The sequence below is a fragment of the Carettochelys insculpta genome, chromosome 15 (assembly GCF_033958435.1).
Source record: "Carettochelys insculpta isolate YL-2023 chromosome 15, ASM3395843v1, whole genome shotgun sequence".
In the NCBI taxonomy this organism is placed as follows: domain Eukaryota; kingdom Metazoa; phylum Chordata; order Testudines; family Carettochelyidae; genus Carettochelys; species Carettochelys insculpta.
The window spans coordinates 40,396,364-40,413,495 of NC_134151.1; the positions used below are offsets into that span (position 1 = coordinate 40,396,364).

General features: G+C 43.8%; 1 protein-coding gene across 1 annotated transcript in view; it reads left to right on the forward strand.

Annotated features, from left to right (window-relative positions):
* The window catches only part of KDM3B (lysine demethylase 3B), a 173,944-nt gene that overhangs the window by 135,882 nt on the left and 20,930 nt on the right, over nt 1-17,132 (forward strand). The window contains exons 16-21 of the mRNA XM_075009330.1: nt 5,310-5,576; nt 6,114-6,285; nt 7,722-7,812; nt 7,928-8,058; nt 13,813-13,932; nt 14,337-14,476. Of these exons, the coding sequence (XP_074865431.1) occupies nt 5,310-5,576; nt 6,114-6,285; nt 7,722-7,812; nt 7,928-8,058; nt 13,813-13,932; nt 14,337-14,476 (921 nt within the window). The remainder of the gene's footprint in view (nt 1-5,309; nt 5,577-6,113; nt 6,286-7,721; nt 7,813-7,927; nt 8,059-13,812; nt 13,933-14,336; nt 14,477-17,132) is intronic.

A 17,132-nucleotide genomic window follows, 5' to 3' on the forward strand; every position in this document is an offset into this window, starting at 1 on the left:
TTTTTCCAGGAACTGAGGTAAGGCTGATCGGTCTAGTAGTTCCCTGGATTTTCCTTCTTTTCTTCTTTAAAGATGGGCACTACATTCGTCTTTTTCCAGTCATCTGGGATCTCTCCTGATCTCCATGAGTTTTCAAAGGTAATAGTCAAAGTCTCTGCAGTGACATCTGCCAGTTCCCTCAGTACGCTTGGGTGCATTAAATCCAGACCCATGATTTTTGTGTACCACAAGCTTTTCTAAGTATGTCTTAACCTGTTTTCTCCACCGAGGGCTGTCTACCTCCTTCCCATACTGCATTACCTAGTACCCTGGGTTGGGAACTGATCTTGTCTGTGAAGTCTGAGGCGAAAAAAAGCTTTTTCTGCATCATCTGTCACTAGGTTACCTCCCTCATCCAGTAACAGCCACACACCCTCTCTGATCAGCCTTCTATTGTTAACGTACCTGTAGAAACCGCTCTTGCTACCCTTGTTATTCCTTGGTAGCTGCAGTTCCAATTGTGCTTTTGCTTTCCTGATTACTCCCTGGCATTCTCCAGCAATATATTTGTACTCCTCCTTAGACTTCTGTCCAAGTTTCCACTTCTTAAATGCACCCTTTTTGAGTTTGAGCTCACCAAGGATTTCCCTGTTAAGACAAGCTGGTTGCGTACCATATTTGCTTTTCTTATGGTGCATTGGGATGGTTTGTTCCTGTGCCTTCAGTAAGAGCTCTTTAAAATACTGCCAGTTCTCCTGAACTCCTTTTCCCTTTATGTTAGCTTTCCAGGGATTCTGTCTGTCAATTCTCTGTGGGAGTCAAAGGCCGCTTCTCTGAAATCAAGGGTCTGCATTTTACTGCTCATCTTTCTTCCTTTTGTGAGAATCCTGAAATCTACCATCTCATGGTTGCTGAAGCTGATTTTGCCACCCACATCTCTTTCTCCTGCTAGTTCTTTCCTATTGTAAGCCAAGCTGTGCATGGCCCCTGATCAGTTCCTTCAGCACTTGTACCAGGAAATTATCCCCAACATTCTTCAAAAATCTCCTGGATTGTCTATGCATTGCTGTATTGGTCTCCCAACAAATGGTCTGGGTAATTAAAGTCTCCCATGAGAACCAGGGCCTGTGATTTGGAATCTTCTTTTTGTTGTCTGAAGAAATCCTCATCTACTTCATCTGTCTGATCTGGCAGTCTGTAGCAGACACCAACCACAACATCTCTGTGTTGCTTCTGTGTCTAAGCTTGACCCAAAGACTCTCAACTGGCTTTTCTCCCTCCAACTACTGGGGCTCGCTTTCTCACATACATTGAAGCACCTCTGCCTATCCTTAAACAGTTTACAGCCTTCCATGACCGTGCTCCAGTTATGTGAGTCATCCCACCAAGTCTCTGTTATTCCAGTCGCCTCATACTCCTTTGACTGTGCCAGGGCCTCTAATTCTTCCTGTTTGTTTCCCAGACTTCTTGCATTTGTGTTCAAACACCTTAGCTACTTAGCTGATTGGCCGACCTTCTGTTGCATCAGGTGTCTTCCTTTGTTGTTCCTTCCTCCTTCCCCATTTACCTCAGGGCTTGTGTCACCGTTCAAGAAATCTTTGCCTCAGGGACCTGAGGGTGGAGTTTCCAGCTCTTATGTAGGAGGGTAAAGTACTATTGCAAACCTGCCAGCCAGCGGCTCTAGATGTGGATAATGTGGCAGCCCGATCTATCACCATGCATTTGGTGCCTGGCTAACACCATCATCGGGCCTTCCGACAGAGGTCCAGCGAATGATCCAAAACTTCCACTTTGATTGCGTAGGGTTATTCACACAAGAAATTCCTGTCTTCATAGCCTGAAGGATTCGTACAGTACCATGAGGTCTTTGGGCATGCACACCCCAGCTATGCAAACCCTTTATGTTGTAACAGCAGGAACTGTTACTCAAGGAGGAAGGTAACTTAGTGACAGATGGGCTATGTCTACACTAGCTCCCCCGCCTTTCAAAAGGGGGATGCTAATGAGACACTTCAGGGTGTGCTAATGAGGTGTTGCAATGAATATGCAGCACCTCATTAGCACGATGGCAGCTGCAGCACTTCGAAAGTGCTGCTTTTGATTGTGCCTGGCTCATTTACACGGTGTCCTTTTCAAAAAGACCCCACACACTTCGAAATCCCCTTATTCCTATTTGGTTATAGGAATAAGGGCATTTTGAAGTGCGTGGGGTCCTATCAAAGAGGACCACATGTAGATGAGCTGTACATGATCGAAAGCAACACTTTTGAAGTTCTACAGCTGCTATTATGCTAATGAAACACTGCATATTCATTGCAGCACCTCATTAGCATGTGCGAAAGTGTCTCATTAGCATCCACTTTCGAAAGGTGGGGGCTAGTATAGACATAGCCATAATGTGGAAAAAGCTGAAATAATCAAATATTTTTTTGCCTTTGTCTTTGCAGACAAGGTCAGCTCCCAGACTGCTGCATCAGGCAGCACAGTATGTGTAGGAGGTGGACAGCCCTTGGTGGGGAAAGAACAGGTTCAGAACTCTTTTGAAAAGCTGTATATACACACATCCAGGGGGTCTGGATCTAACACTTTTGAGCGTGCTGAGGGAGTTGGCTGATGTGATTGCAGAACCGTTGACCATTGTCTTGGAAAACTGGTTATTGGGAGAGTTATCAAATGATTGGAAAAAGGCAAAAGTAGTGCCTATCTTTAATAAAGGGAAGAAGGAGAATCCAAAGAACTACAGACCTGTCTTCTGGAAGAATCATGGAGGAGTTCCTCAAGGAATCCATTTTGAAGCACTTGGAGGAGAGGAAAGTGATCAGGAATAGTCGACAGGGATTTACCAAAGCCAAATCATGCCTGACCAGTCTGATTTGCGTTCTGTGATTAAGTAACTGGTTCTGTAGATATGGAGAAGATGGTAGATGTGAAATTACCTGGACTTTAGCAAAACTTTTGATACCGTGTCTCACAATATTGTTGTCAGCAATATGAAGTAGTACGGATTGGATAGACTGTAAGGTGGATAGAAACTGATTAGATCATTGGGCTCAATGGCTTGTGATCAATGGTTCAGTGTCTGGTTGGTGAGCAGTTTCAAGCAGTCTCTCCCAAGAATTGGTCCTAGGGCTGGTTTTGTTCAACATCTTCATTAACAACCTGGATGAGAAGGGATGGATTGCACCCTCAGCAAATTTGCAGATGACACTAAGGTGGGGGAGAGGTACATACGCTGGAGGGTAGGATAGGGTCCAGAGTGACCTAGACAAATTGGAGGATTGGGCCATGGGAAATCTGATGAGGGCTGCATTTAGGACACAAGAATCCAAAACACTGCTAAAGGTTGGGGACTGACTGGCTAAGCAGTAGTGGCCGCCTTCCTCCATCACAGTGGTGTCCAGGTCTACCCATATCTGGATGACTGCCTCCTGCAGGGCTGCTCTGACAGTTGTGGGCTCAGGTGGCATTCACCAGGGAGACTCTGGACAAGCTGGGTCTACTGCTTAACCCAGCAAAGTGCTCGTTGATCCTGACTCAGCGCATAGAGTTCATTGGAGCACTCAACTAGCTCCCACACTCTCTCCAAGGTCCCCATCATTGTGCTCCACACATCTTCAGCTGCTGGATTATATGGCAGCATGTATGTTCGTGGTTCTGTTCATCAGGCTCTGTCTCCCCCATCTTCAGTTGTGGTTGGCCTCAGCAAGCTGTCATGATTGGAATGGCTTAGACATGGTCGTCACAATGCCTTCCCACGTCTACAACTCCTTTTGCTAGTTCTTATATTCACAGAAAATTCTTATGGGTGTTCCCTTTCACGCCCCGTGACCCCTCACTTTGGGCTGGGAGCCCCACCTGGGATGTCTTACCATTCAGACAATGTGGACAGCGGAGGAGTTCTCTCTACATCAGCATGTGCAGGCTCCAGGCTGTTTCTCGCTTGCCTGGCATTTCTACTTCATTTCCATGACTGCTGTGTCTGTCTTGATAGTTCCATGGCCATGTATTACATCAACTGGGGAGGAGGCATTCCTCCCACTCTGCTCTGAAGAGCTGTGCATAGTCCACTTGATTTTCCTTGGAGGCACCCTATCTACTTGACAGTCCAGAACCAGTTGGTGTACCACCTTGGTTGCCACTTCTGTGAGTGGCTGATTCGCGTTGTCCACTTGATCTTCCAAAAGTGGGGCTCATCTCCTCCCCCCGCCCCTGTCAAATTAAAACATAGTGTGTTACAGCCTTTAATACCTGTTCTCATAATGCATTCGGAGGAGCAAATTATTGTTGAATAGTCCCTTTTCTGGACAGATTAATTTTAAAGCCAAAAAGGGGAAAATCGTTTAGATTTTGTTTAGAATGATCTTGTGATCTGCATAACACAAGCCATAAAATCTTACTGGTTATTTCTTTATCAAGTCTAAACATCTATTTGAGTAACTCTGTTTTAATGTCATCTCCAGGCTTGATTTAAAAATTTAATCTAATGGAGAATCCACCATGTCCATCATAAAATTGTTCCAGTGACAAATTACTTTTGTAAAAAAATATGGTCTTGTTTCTAAAGTCTACATTTGTCTTCTTCGGCTTCCAATTTATGCATTGTCTTCTAAAGGACTATTTGCTATCAGAAATGTCTTCTTTATGAAGTTGCTTGTATAACATGATCAACTGATCTCATATTCCTTTGCATACATTAACTAGATTGATCTTAAGTTTCCTGCTGTAGGCCATGATTTTCAGAATTAAGGTCATTTTTTTAATCTATTTTGAAACTATATCCAAATTTTCAAAGTCCTTTTAGCAATGTGAGCACCAGCACTGGACACAGTATTCAAGTAATGGTCTTATTAATGCTGTGTTCAGAAATAATACTGCCTCTTTATTCCTACTTGGTGTTTCCCTATTTATACATACAAGGGTCACATATGTTCTCTTACCTGAGTGTTGTGGGGGAGTAGGAACAACAAAGCAAAAAATCTAAGTTACACTTAGTGTGTTTAATTTTTTATAAAAATGATACAATTGGATACAGTGGACAGTGAACATGTCAGAACTTTTAAAAATAAAAAGGGACTGAGATTTGGCTTCAGGCATAGGTGTTATTCATCTTAGTTGGTAGGCTTACTACTTAGGTTAACAAACGATTCAGAAATTTTTCCAAGCTTTAACTGCATAGGATGACCCATAGCACTCCATGCTGACTTGTTCACGGATTCTTCTGCTAACTGAGTTTCCTTGGCTGAAAGACAAGACACTGTTACACCAAAGAGATGTTATCTTTATATACATTATGTAAGACTAAACTTGTCCTGTGGATTTGTATCTTCTAGGGGGCCAAGAGCAAAGCCAGTCTCCCCAACTTCCTGGATCATATAATTGCTTCTGTGGTGGAGAATAAGAAGACATCTGATACTGCAAAACGAGCAAGTAACTTGGTTGATACACAGAGAGAGGTGAAGGAAATGGTAATGGGATTAAATGTGCTGGATCCACATACTTCCCATTCTTGGCTCTGTGATGGAAGGCTCTTGTGTCTCCATGACCCCAGCAACAAAAACAACTGGAAGATCTTCAGAGAGTGTTGGAAGCAAGGCCAGGTAAGAGAAAATAGCTAGATTTACTCATTGGAGATACAGATATTTTGAAAGTAGAATTGTGTTCATAGCTTATAAGGTGCTTTAAAAGGTATTCTACTCCTGTTCTTGAAGGTCTGAGATTGTGTGAGGCATGAGGAAGGGTATAAAATGGAGCTGAATTTTGTGGCGTTCCATATGATTATTTGACAGGAATATTTCTTATCATATAGCAACAGATACCATTAGATTAGAAATGTAGATTCATATAATTGCATTGCATTGCTTTATCAGATCCACTTGGGTTGGGGAGGATGTGTAATTGGACTAACCTCCAAGGTCTGAAACTTAATTTTTTTTTTTACTGACTTTACTCTCAATAGCTTTTGTGCTTGAGATGCAAGGATTAAATGTACATTCAAAAGAGAGATGATTTCTGGTGCCTTTCTTCTTTGTGATGGTGGTCACACATTTCATAGGATTTGAGAATGAGAAAGATTTGGCTGGGTATGTAATAAATCTGGCAAATTGTGAAATGAGTACATGCTTGTCTTTCCTCAGCCTGTGCTGGTTTCTGGAGTCCATAAGAAGCTGAAGTCAGAGCTCTGGAAACCAGAGGCCTTCAGCCTGGAATTTGGAGACCAGGATGTTGATCTGGTGAACTGCAGGAACTGCGCCATAATTTCAGATGTGAAAGTGCGTGACTTCTGGGATGGCTTTGAAATCATTTCCAGTAAGTGCAGGCCTGGCAAAGTGGCACATTTCATTATCTTACTTCCCTCTTCCATCTTCCCCCCTTCTCTGCTCCCCCTGAAAGTAGGGGGTTGTTTTGTGTTCTAACAGATGCCCCCTCTTGCTGTAAACTCCGTGCTGCTCCCTTCTGTGGGGTTCACTGCAGAGTGGATGATGGAATGGTGGAAAATAAGGCTCAGCCAAGTGTAGCTTAGGCTATCAAAATATTTCACACAGCAGAGAACTCAGTCTTACAACAATATAACACTGCATGTTGATGCACCTAACAAAGGTTCATTATCCTAGGTTATCAGTATACTAATATTCTTGCTTAGAGGCAGAGAGGGTGGGGAGCGGCAGTGGCTTCTAATTTCTCTCACAGCTTTTTTGTCTTTACCTCCTTTCTTCTGTGCTGTTATAGTGAGTAAGCTACACTGAAGTTAATTTTACGTTTTACATTGATAACAAAGCTCATTGCCTCTATTTTTTGCTTTCACTGGTAGTAAGTTCCCAAAAGTTGCCTTTGTCGCTGTCTTCCACTCTTCATCCTTGACGCAGGCAACTGCAGAGCTCTGTATGTGGTAGTCAAGGCATATTGGTGGAGCACAAGTATTTTGGAGTGGCTTTCTGCTAGTTTATTGAATACCTCTTTCAGATGTGGGAGGTTTGGCAACAGGAAGGAATGATTTCTTGGGCAAACTATGGTATGTTGGCAGCAAACTATAGAGCAGGAATCATATTGTCACAAGGGATGCGCTCTCTAACATCTTCCATGTGCCACAATGGGCATGCATTCACATCAGAAGATATGACTTAGTGTCCTTGTCTAATTCTAAAATGTCCTGCTCTGTGAATATGCTGTGTTCTGGGAAACAGGGAACTATACACTCCATTTGTGTTCAGTGTATTGGTTTTTATGTTTGAGTAAGAGCGTCACTCAGATATACGGTTGTTTTTTGCACGAGGAGGAAAAGATTTTCGGGTGGCATAGAACCAGTCCAAGTTGGCAAAAATTTCGTAAGATGGGATTTTCAAAGTCATTCAACATCAATCTGTGTCTTCTGCTGTTGGAAGTCAGTAGTAAATATCTTTGGACTCAATGGAAACAACAGTAAGGCTGAATGAATGGTTTAAAAATAACTACACCTTTCAGACACAGGACAAACCCTACAGGATGAGATTTAGCAGGTCAGTGGGATCCCTCAGCCTCTGCTTTGAGAGTGGGGTGTTTCTCCCCCTTTTTTGATTAGTCAAAACTTCTTTTTGTTCTTGTTTCTATATTTTAGTAGTGCCTGAGAGCCTAAACTGAGGTCAGGGTCAGTTGTACGTTGGGCAATATACAAAACATCTGCTCAAAATCAGTTTCCAATCTAAACAAATAAGACAAAGGTCAGTGGAAAGGGATGTAACCTGCCTAGTAAACGTTGTCTCTTGCAGAGCGTTTGAGGTCAGATGATGGGCAGCCAATGGTATTGAAGCTAAAGGACTGGCCGCCAGGGGAGGATTTTAGAGACATGATGCCTACGAGGTAAGTGAACTGAACAGCAGTGCCTCCTGGATCCTTTGTTATACTTGGTTATTCAGCAATATAGTTCTGTTGGTGCTGTTGCCCTACACGTGTTCTCTCTGATGTTCCTCTTCAGGTTTGAGGATTTGATGGAGAACCTCCCTCTCCCAGAATATACCAAGAGGGATGGCAGATTGAATCTGGCCTCTAGGCTGCCAAGTTACTTCGTACGGCCTGATTTGGGTCCCAAAATGTACAATGCATATGGTATGTGTGACAAGGTCTGGAGATGGCTTGCTTTCACTGTTCTTTGCCACATTGTCTCTATCCTTTGATCTGTTGCCAGTGAATAATTTGAACAGACTGAAATGAGTGCAATAAGCTGTCCTGCAATGTGTCAACTTTTATCATAATTGGTTGAATATGAGATTTGTGCCTTCAATTTTTCTTGTTTTCTTTCTCCAAAAGATCTCAAGTATAATTTTAACGCCTTAGAAAGGTGTTTAAATTTGTAGTGACGCAAAAACAATATTAATGTGCACAAGAATAGTGATATGTAGCTTTATAGTCTGCAACTCTTTTTAAGGCACTGGGAGAACCTGGTGACCTCCGTATTGAGAATTTGATACTTCTGCAAGTCCATACAAATACCTTTACTCACAGGGAATAGCAGCATTGAAATGCTTGGAGACAAAGCTTCCATGGGCAAAGACCTACTGATGCATCTGTCAAAGTGGGTCTTTGCCCATGGAAGCTTATACTCCAGTATATCTGTTAGTCTATAAGGTGCCAGAGGACTTCTCTTAGTATTTGCAGATGCGGATTTTGGTGATTGAAGTGCTTATGTGCATAAAATTAAGTATTATGGAACTGTTTCCACGTATCAGTCGAGAACTGTGTATTTATCCAATTTTTTTCTTAATGTTCTAAAATCATCATCTTCCCAAAACAATGTCTTCAGTGTTAACAATGAAAAGTTTAGGTCTTCATTACATTAAAGAAGTTATTTAAAACTTTTTAGTGTCCAAAATATTAAAAAAACACAAACAGAAAAAATGAAGTTAGACTCCTGATCCCATATCTAGACAGAGGAGTGTGGAATTTTCAGTCACCTATGTGATTTAGGAGCATAAGTCCCACTTTAGCCTACAAACACTGATGGATAAATATAGCCGAACTGAACAACTTTATAACCTACTTATTGAAGTTCACTATATCATAAGTGGTGATTAGTTGCAAATATATCAATGTCTGTTCTCATGTCCAACACAAAGTGAACTGTTCTTTGAGTGATTACTCATGTGTTTTCCAATATGTGCATGTGCGTGCACCATGTGCATGGCCATCTGAGGATTTTTGCCTAGCAATACCTGTCTGGTTGGCTGTGGTGGCCCCTGTTGTGATGACTCCCAGCGTTGCATATATAACCGTCCCAGCCCCAAACCAATTCCTGCTCAGTTCCATCTTTCTGCCTGTGTAAGTAGTTAGCCTCTAGCATTGCAGTTTTTAGTAGCTCTTTGCCACTATCTTAGATTAGTTTGTTTCTATTAGCAGTAGTTAGGTGTGAGTGGGTGGGGGATCCTCCTTCTGTTTTTCATGCTCCTGGGGCATGCAGAAGCCCCAGAAATTCAGTTTGTGATGTGTGGCAAGCATATGTGTGGGGTGACCCACACGCTGCCTGCCTAAAGTGTCTGGGAGCAGGCACCTGCAAGATAAGTGTAGTCTTTGCAGGGTGCTTAAGGTATGGACTAAAAGAGAATGGGACCAATGGCTTAAACTTGCCCTCATGAGATTGGCACTTAGGCCAAAGTCAAAACCCCAGCTCCATTAGCGCATAGTGCGCTGTCCTCAGTGCTGGAAGTCTCAGCACCAGGTGCAGACAAGCATAGAGATCACTAGCACCAATCTCCTATGTGGTAGATGAACTTCTTTCAGCACCAAAATTACTTCTTGATGCCATGGAAAAAGAAGAGAACTGACTGGGGTCTTTCCTCCTCCAGGAGAACCTAGTAAGGACCCAGAGTCAGCCTGCACTGTACTGAGCCTACCAAGAGCAGGTCTCTTGGCCCCAGCACTGTTGATTCCAGGCCCATGGATGCGTCTGTTGAGGTCTGGTATCTACGGTGTCTCCAATAGTGGTGGAAGAAGACTTGGATCTTCCTTCTATATTGGACACTTTTGAGGCCACTGGAGACCTTATCAAACTCACTGAACAGGCTCCATTCGAGGCACACCTGCCCCCTACTCCTGTGGCATGAGTGGTATTGTCTACTGTGGTGTCTTCTGCTGGGCCTTCAGTGTCAGCACCAGCAGTACCGCCCTGTGTAGTTCACCTGGCACTGGCGCCTTTCCATCTCCCCACATACGGTGCCTCTCCCCACATACGGGACACCACGTAAGCCTCCATCTCCAGTACCAGGGATGTCTTTGGTACTGCTAGCACTGTGGAAATCTTGCTGTCATGAGTAGCCATGGACACTCCCCTCGATACTGGTCAGTGGCACCATTGGTTCCAGTCCTCCTCGGTCAGCGTCTTGGAACACATTTGAATTGGAGGCCGAGTCTGTAATGTCCCAGAGCTCCCAGTAGAACGCTCTTCACTGGTATCCAGAGGTGCTTGTGACACACAGTCGTGGCCTCCTGCAAAAGGCAGTGTCCATTCAATGGCCCTTTTGGACTCTGAGCTTACGTCCAGCGCAAGCCTTCAGCTCAAGCCCTACCCTCTGCTTCCTCAGTGGCCCATGACTCTCCTCCTTGCTCTATGGGGTAAAGTGGGAACATACCTTCCATGGCTGCAGACAACTCTCCCTGACCTTCTACCTGAGGTGGATGTTAATAGACCATTGGGCCCAGAAGCCCCTATTCCTGCCCCCAGTGGCTTTGTTCTTATCGTCACCAGATGAGACAGCAGCTGGATCCTCCTTGTCCCCTCCTTCCATGGCTAAGCCCCAACAGGACCTGTGAAGGAGGGTGGCCCAGGACCATAACTTACTGGCAGAGGAAGTGGTTGAAGTGTTCAACCCAATTATGAATGTTCTTTTTCCTGAGGGTTTGGCGTGGGTTGCCTTGCCCCTCATTAGGTCCATGTAGAACACCACCAAGTGCTCTTGCAGATACCAGCCTCCATTGTGCTCCCAGCCAAAGGGGGTGAGCAGCACTACTTCATGCCTCAGAGGGATTAGGAGCATTTCTACACACACACCCTTCCTCTGTCAATGGTGATTGACATTGTAAATCACCATGAGCATCAAGGTCAGCCCTTTGCTGTCCTATAAAATAAAGATGCCAAGATGCGGGACTTGTTTGTGCACAAGGTTTATTCACCAGTCGCAGGTCTCAGATGAACAGGTGGGCCCCAGCTGGTATGTCTTCAGTTACTGGATCATGTTTTCCAAGTTTCAGGAGCTCTTTCCCTCAGAAGCTAGGCTTAATGGCTGGACTTTGGATCAAAACATTATTTTTGTATGAAATACATTTGGGTATCTGTTTTCAATAATATACTTGGCTGTATGCCCTCCGAAAAGTTGGAACTCTTGGGAAGAAAAAAAAAAAGACCAGAATCGAAAGTATCTAAAAAATGGGCAAACAATGAAGTAACATGCTTTGGTGAAAATCAACAGCAACTGCTTATGTCTTTGCAAAAATATTTTTTTTGGTCACGAGGAAACCATGGGACATAAAGCTGCATTAAAATTGGTTGCAGAAGCGGACAGAAACCCTTGAGAGTGGTGCTTTTTTTAAAAAAAAGTGGGTTACAGACTAACACAGCTACCTCTCTGTTTACTGTTCATGGAAAAAGTGATTACCCTGACAAATTTTTGTATGGCACACAAAGTGGCAAAAGAAAACCAATGATTTAATAATTTTGAATCTGAAGGTGTTTTGCAAGAACTACACAGAATTGGCATGGGTTGCTTCATTCAACCAACATGTGTATTAACATAGTAAATCACATGAGATGAGGAAAAATTTAGTTTTAAAAAAACCCATCAGCTCACAAAGTAAAATTTCATTGATAATTGATGAGTCAACTACCCTAAGCCAAAAATCTACCCTAACTGTGTACGTTAGAGTTGTGTCATAGATAGTGGAATGAACACACCAGTAAATTTATTTTTGGGTTTGGTCAAACTTCAAAGTGTTAGTGCAAAGGGAATTTTTGATTTACTTGATTGTTGTCAGATTTATGGGATTACAGACGACTAGAAAAATTATTTAGTTGGTGTTGTATGTTATGGTGCATCTGTGATGTTGGGGTATAACAGTGGCATAATAAACTACTGAAGAACAAATTTCCTTTGCTAGTGTTGAACTGTGCTAATCACAGATTAGAACTGTCGATTGGTGGTATGGTAAAAAAGAGAGTCTCAGGAATCAACAGGAGTTAAAGTATTTATTGATAGGCTTTATGTTCCATTTCACATATCGCCAAAGAATTGCAAGTGTGTGCGAGCTTGCTGGAGGTTCGGTTGTTAAAAATGGTGGCGCCTAGTGTCTGGTCAGCTTCAGCAGTGTGGGAAAACTATGAAGTTTTGGTACAACATGTTGAAGAAGCAAAGCAGGATTCTACGAGAGACAAAACAGAAAAATGTACATATGAGGGATTACAGTGAAAAGTTTTATATCTACAGAATTTATATTGGATCTAGGATAGATGTGTGATGCTCTCCCAAGAATTAGCTGAATTGAGCTTGGGACCTGCAAGAGCAAAATATGGACTCGTGCAGAGTAGATCAAAAGAGAAAACCCCTTGTACAAGTGTTTGAAGAAAGACACACAATCCTGGGCCCTTATTCTGATAATGCCATCAAAGCTGACAAATATTATCTTCCGATTTGGTCCAGATGGTTTTAACACACAGTTAAAAAAGACTTGATTGAAAAAAGGTTGCTCAATAGTTAAGATGTTGATTTAACGCAATGTACTCGTGTGCTTAATCAAAAACAGTGGCCTGAAGACATCAACACTCAGTTAACATTCAGAGACAAGGAAGTTAGAAAGTTATCAGTCCACACCCCTGAGTAGTGCAGCTGTGCAGTATATGAAGGCAAGCCCTAAGAAAAGCTCTTCTCAAGAATGTACAGTTTAAATAGACAGGAAACACAGAGTTCTGTGAAGAAGATAAACAGAGTAACACCATGATGATCTGCAAGTATCAAATTGGCTTTGTTAATTTTTCTTTTTTGAAAAATTTTGCATAGTGCTTTTTGGTAGGAGGTTTCCTGAATGAAGATAAAGAAAAAAGAAGGGGAGGGGACAGAAAATGGGAGAAGAGAAGAAAATGAGGTTGTAAATGCAAGTACCCAATAAAGCAGGGGAGAAGGAATTTTTGCTTCCAGCACTGCTAAAGCAAGTCTAGCTATAGCTGGGAACACATCACCTGAAGATGCAAAAAGTTGCAGAGCACAAATTCAGACTTCTATCTTCAAAGAGTTAATTATCCCTCTTGTAAACAGGGACAGACTAAATTTCTAACATACTGTTTTTGTATTAAACTTTTAACTTGCCTTTGGTAAATTTTGCATTTTTTCATGTTGATCCAAGTATGAAAAATAAATATTTTCAGCTCTATTTTAAGTTAACCATTGTTGCTGAGGTGATAGCAGAACGCTAGATTAGCACGCATAGGCTGTGTCTACACCAGCTCCCTGCTTTGAAGGGAGCATGGTAAGTAGGGTGTCAGGAGATTATTAATGAAGTGCTGCAGTGCATATGCAGCACTTTGTTAAGCTAATTCTCCTCCACGGAAGTACCGGCAGGTTAGCTGCAGCTACACACAAGCCAGCTTCGAAGTTGCCATGGGGGAGAATTAGCTTAATGAAGTGCTGCATATGCACCGCAGCACTTCATTAATAATCTCCTGACACCCTACTTACCATGCTCCCTTCGAAGTAGGGAGCTAGTGTAGACACAGCCATAGTGGGAAGCATTCCCACCTTTCTAAGCCTATGGCATTTTTGTAGGAATTAGAGCTTGCTTGTTTTACAATAGTTATCATTTCACCACCCTCTTTTTCCATAGGGTTAATAACTGCAGAAGACAGACGAGTTGGTACAACCAATCTCCACTTGGATGTGTCTGATGCTGTTAACGTCATGGTATATGTTGGCATTCCCATTGGGGATGGAGCCCATGATGATGGTAATGTTTTAGATAATTGTCTTTGGACATTTTGGGGTATGGAAGGAGGTCATTCATGGGTCATTCAAAGGGCCTTGAATTCTTTTCCAGCTATAACAAATGCCTTAGTTACTTGGGCTATATCTCAGTAAACATCCACAGGTGCGCTTGTTAATGGTTTTTCCAGGATATTACTATGAAAACAATGGTGGTGATCGATATCTTGTTTTGGGTTGGGGAGAGGGAAATAAAAATTAATGTAGTCTCAAACTAGAGATTTCTTATGACTAAATTATCTTGCTTCCTTCCAGTTAACTGTTAGCAGGCGCAAGGTCAAAGATTGTTATGCGGACTTTTGCATGTTAAATTCAGGAGCTGTAAGTTCATGCAACCTCGTTCAGCTTTTGTGTGTGTCTTCCTTTCAGAAGTGCTGAAAACAATTGATGAGGGAGATGCTGATGATGTGACAAAACAGCGTATCCATGAAGGGAAAGAGAAGCCTGGAGCACTGTGGCACATCTATGCTGCCAAGGATGCTGAGAAGATCCGGGAGCTTCTCCGAAAGGTAGATGGTGATTTGAAGGAGTTTGTGGCATAACAGGGTCCTGGAAAGTTTCACAGTGAAGGATTGTTAAGATTCAAGTTGAGTCTGTTGCAGTTGATGTTCATAAGCATGTACAGAAATCCCTAATGTTTCCCTCTTTGGTTAATGTGTTTTGAGTGCATGACATGTACGTCTGGTTCTGTATTCACTGACAAATTTCTATCACGCTGCCTGGATATGATTTGTATTAGTAAATCTCTGTGGGCACCATATCACAATTTGAGAAAACTGTGAATGAGTTTATGCCCAAACATGAGAAATATAAATTACTTTTTCGAGGGTCCTTGTGCGTACTCCACCTTAGGTGTGTCATCACCACTGCGCCTACGAGCCAAAGACTTTTGTAGTAGTGCCCCTTAGCTAGCTGCCTGCACATACAGTGCACAGGCTTGAGATGCCTGTGACAGCTACTGTGCATGCATGGGCAGCCTGTCACCCCGGTTCTTCTCTTCTTGCTGCGGGCTCTGATCGTGCTTCCCTCATGCTCCCTCAGCCACCACAGACCCAAAAAACAGACAATCAATCAGAGATAAGAAGAGTCTTGAAACAGACTCTGTAAACATCAGACACACTCTGAAAGCTTCAAACAAAGGAGGAGAAGGAAAAAGCTGACAACAAAGAGAGCCACTGACACAGTTCTCCTCAGGTGGCTACAGCCGTTTGATAGCTCCTCTTTAAAGTGCAGCCAGCCATTCACTCATATCTGGTTTTCCAGGCTTTAAAAGGCACTGTGCCTGCGCCGTCTCAATCCCTGTGACACTGCCGCTCTTGCTGTGTCCGGTGTTTGGGACACCAGTATAAAAGGGAAGGCTGTCCTCACTGCAGGAGACTTTCAGAACGGTTCGCAGAGCCAGAGAGCAGCAGCTCTGCATCTGGCTCATGGAGCAGGCTTTGGCTCCCGCAGCCCCGCTCAGGTGCATCCCACAGGGGGTCGAGAGCACTGACAGGGCTTTGCCTTGGGCAAGCCCTACAAAGAGAGGGAATCCTTTAGAGGCAAGAAGAGGTCTCATGTCTCATCGGGCTCTGTGTCCCTGAGAGTGCAATGGACTGCCTCAAAACACTGCGCTGCCGCCCTCCCTACAGTTAAGGGGGCAGCCCAGGTATCCTTGCCCAAGAGGTGAAAGAAGGGGAGAGGTCCCAACTCTCCTTATCTAAAGCAGTGAGGCTCTTTGATAAGCCCTCTGCCTCAGATCAGCAGAATAAGCTGGTAATTTACCAGAGTACACTGGCATCTGCTTTCACTTCTCCAGTGTGTGCAGGGAGAAGCACTGAGAAGCCGGTACCGGAGAAGTGCACCAAAACTCTGCCAGTCATTATAGCCGCTTCTCTCAGTACCAATGGCACAGGGGCCTCCGGTATCCGTGCCCCTCCCACACCCCCCAGTCCTACCTTACACTTCTATGGAAGAGCTGTTTGTTACCTCTGCTCCAGGCACTCCTTCCCGGAGTGAGAGTTTTTTACATAGCCCAAGGCTCTCCTATCCTGACACCCAGGCAGCTAGATTTTCTAGTTCCTCAGATGCAGAGGACAACATTCGTCCTCAGAAGAGTACAATGAGGCGCCCTAAGTTGCCACAGCCACAACACTGGCAATGCCACTGGGCACTCCGACCTCTCCCACCCAGCTGGTCATATTGAGACCCCAGGGCAGCATTCAGAGACAGCAGCCTTTGCCATAGCCCATGCAACAACCCTTCCTGGCACTGAGGGGCAGACCCAGCACCAGCAAGCATTCATCTACCAAGTCTAGGCTATCTGATACCGAAGAATGTGCCTCACATTCAAGGGGGAGGATCGCTCATCCTCCCCCTTTCCTTCACACCTGTCCTCTCTGGCTTTGGCTGCTACAGTGGTGCAACCTGCCACCCAGGTGATGATTTCAAGTCCTTTCAGGACATGTTTAGGAGAGTCACAGACAAGCTTGAAATACCCCTTTGAACATCAGGGGACGTCAAACACAATTTGACAATCTCCAGACATCTACACACATCAGATGGGCAATACCAATTAACGAGGCTCTGCTAGATCCAGCCATACTCCTCTGGAGTACCCCAGTCTTGATCATGCCCACTTCAGAGAGGCTAGAGTGCAAATACTACATTGCCTCATTGGGTGAGAATTCCTTTCCTCTCACCCATGCTGCAACTCATTGATAATGGATGTAGCAAAGCAGAGGGGAAAGCAACACAATTACAGGGTCAGCCCTGGGACAAAGATGGTCAGATGGCCCAGACAAACCTGGTTCTCCAACCTGCTGCTCCTCTCCAGGTATCCTTGCTGCTTCCCTCCAGTTCTGATACTCCTCATTCAGCAGAGTGGCTCAATTCATCACCCAGTTCTCGACCACGTACACCTGCATGCACTGTACCTGGTTGGCTGATGGATCTGGAGCTCCTATGCCCCCTGCATATTCGCATACTCCTGGAAAATAGCAGAAGACCAAAAACAAGAAAGACTTATTCTCAAAAATGGCAGCATTTTATGGCATGCCAATCACAATCATGCGACCCTATGAATCAGGGATTCCACAAGTACTCGCTTACCTGACCCACTTGCAACAAATGAACCTATCAGTAAGCACCATTAGGGTCCGCCTAGCTGCCATATTGGTATTCCAT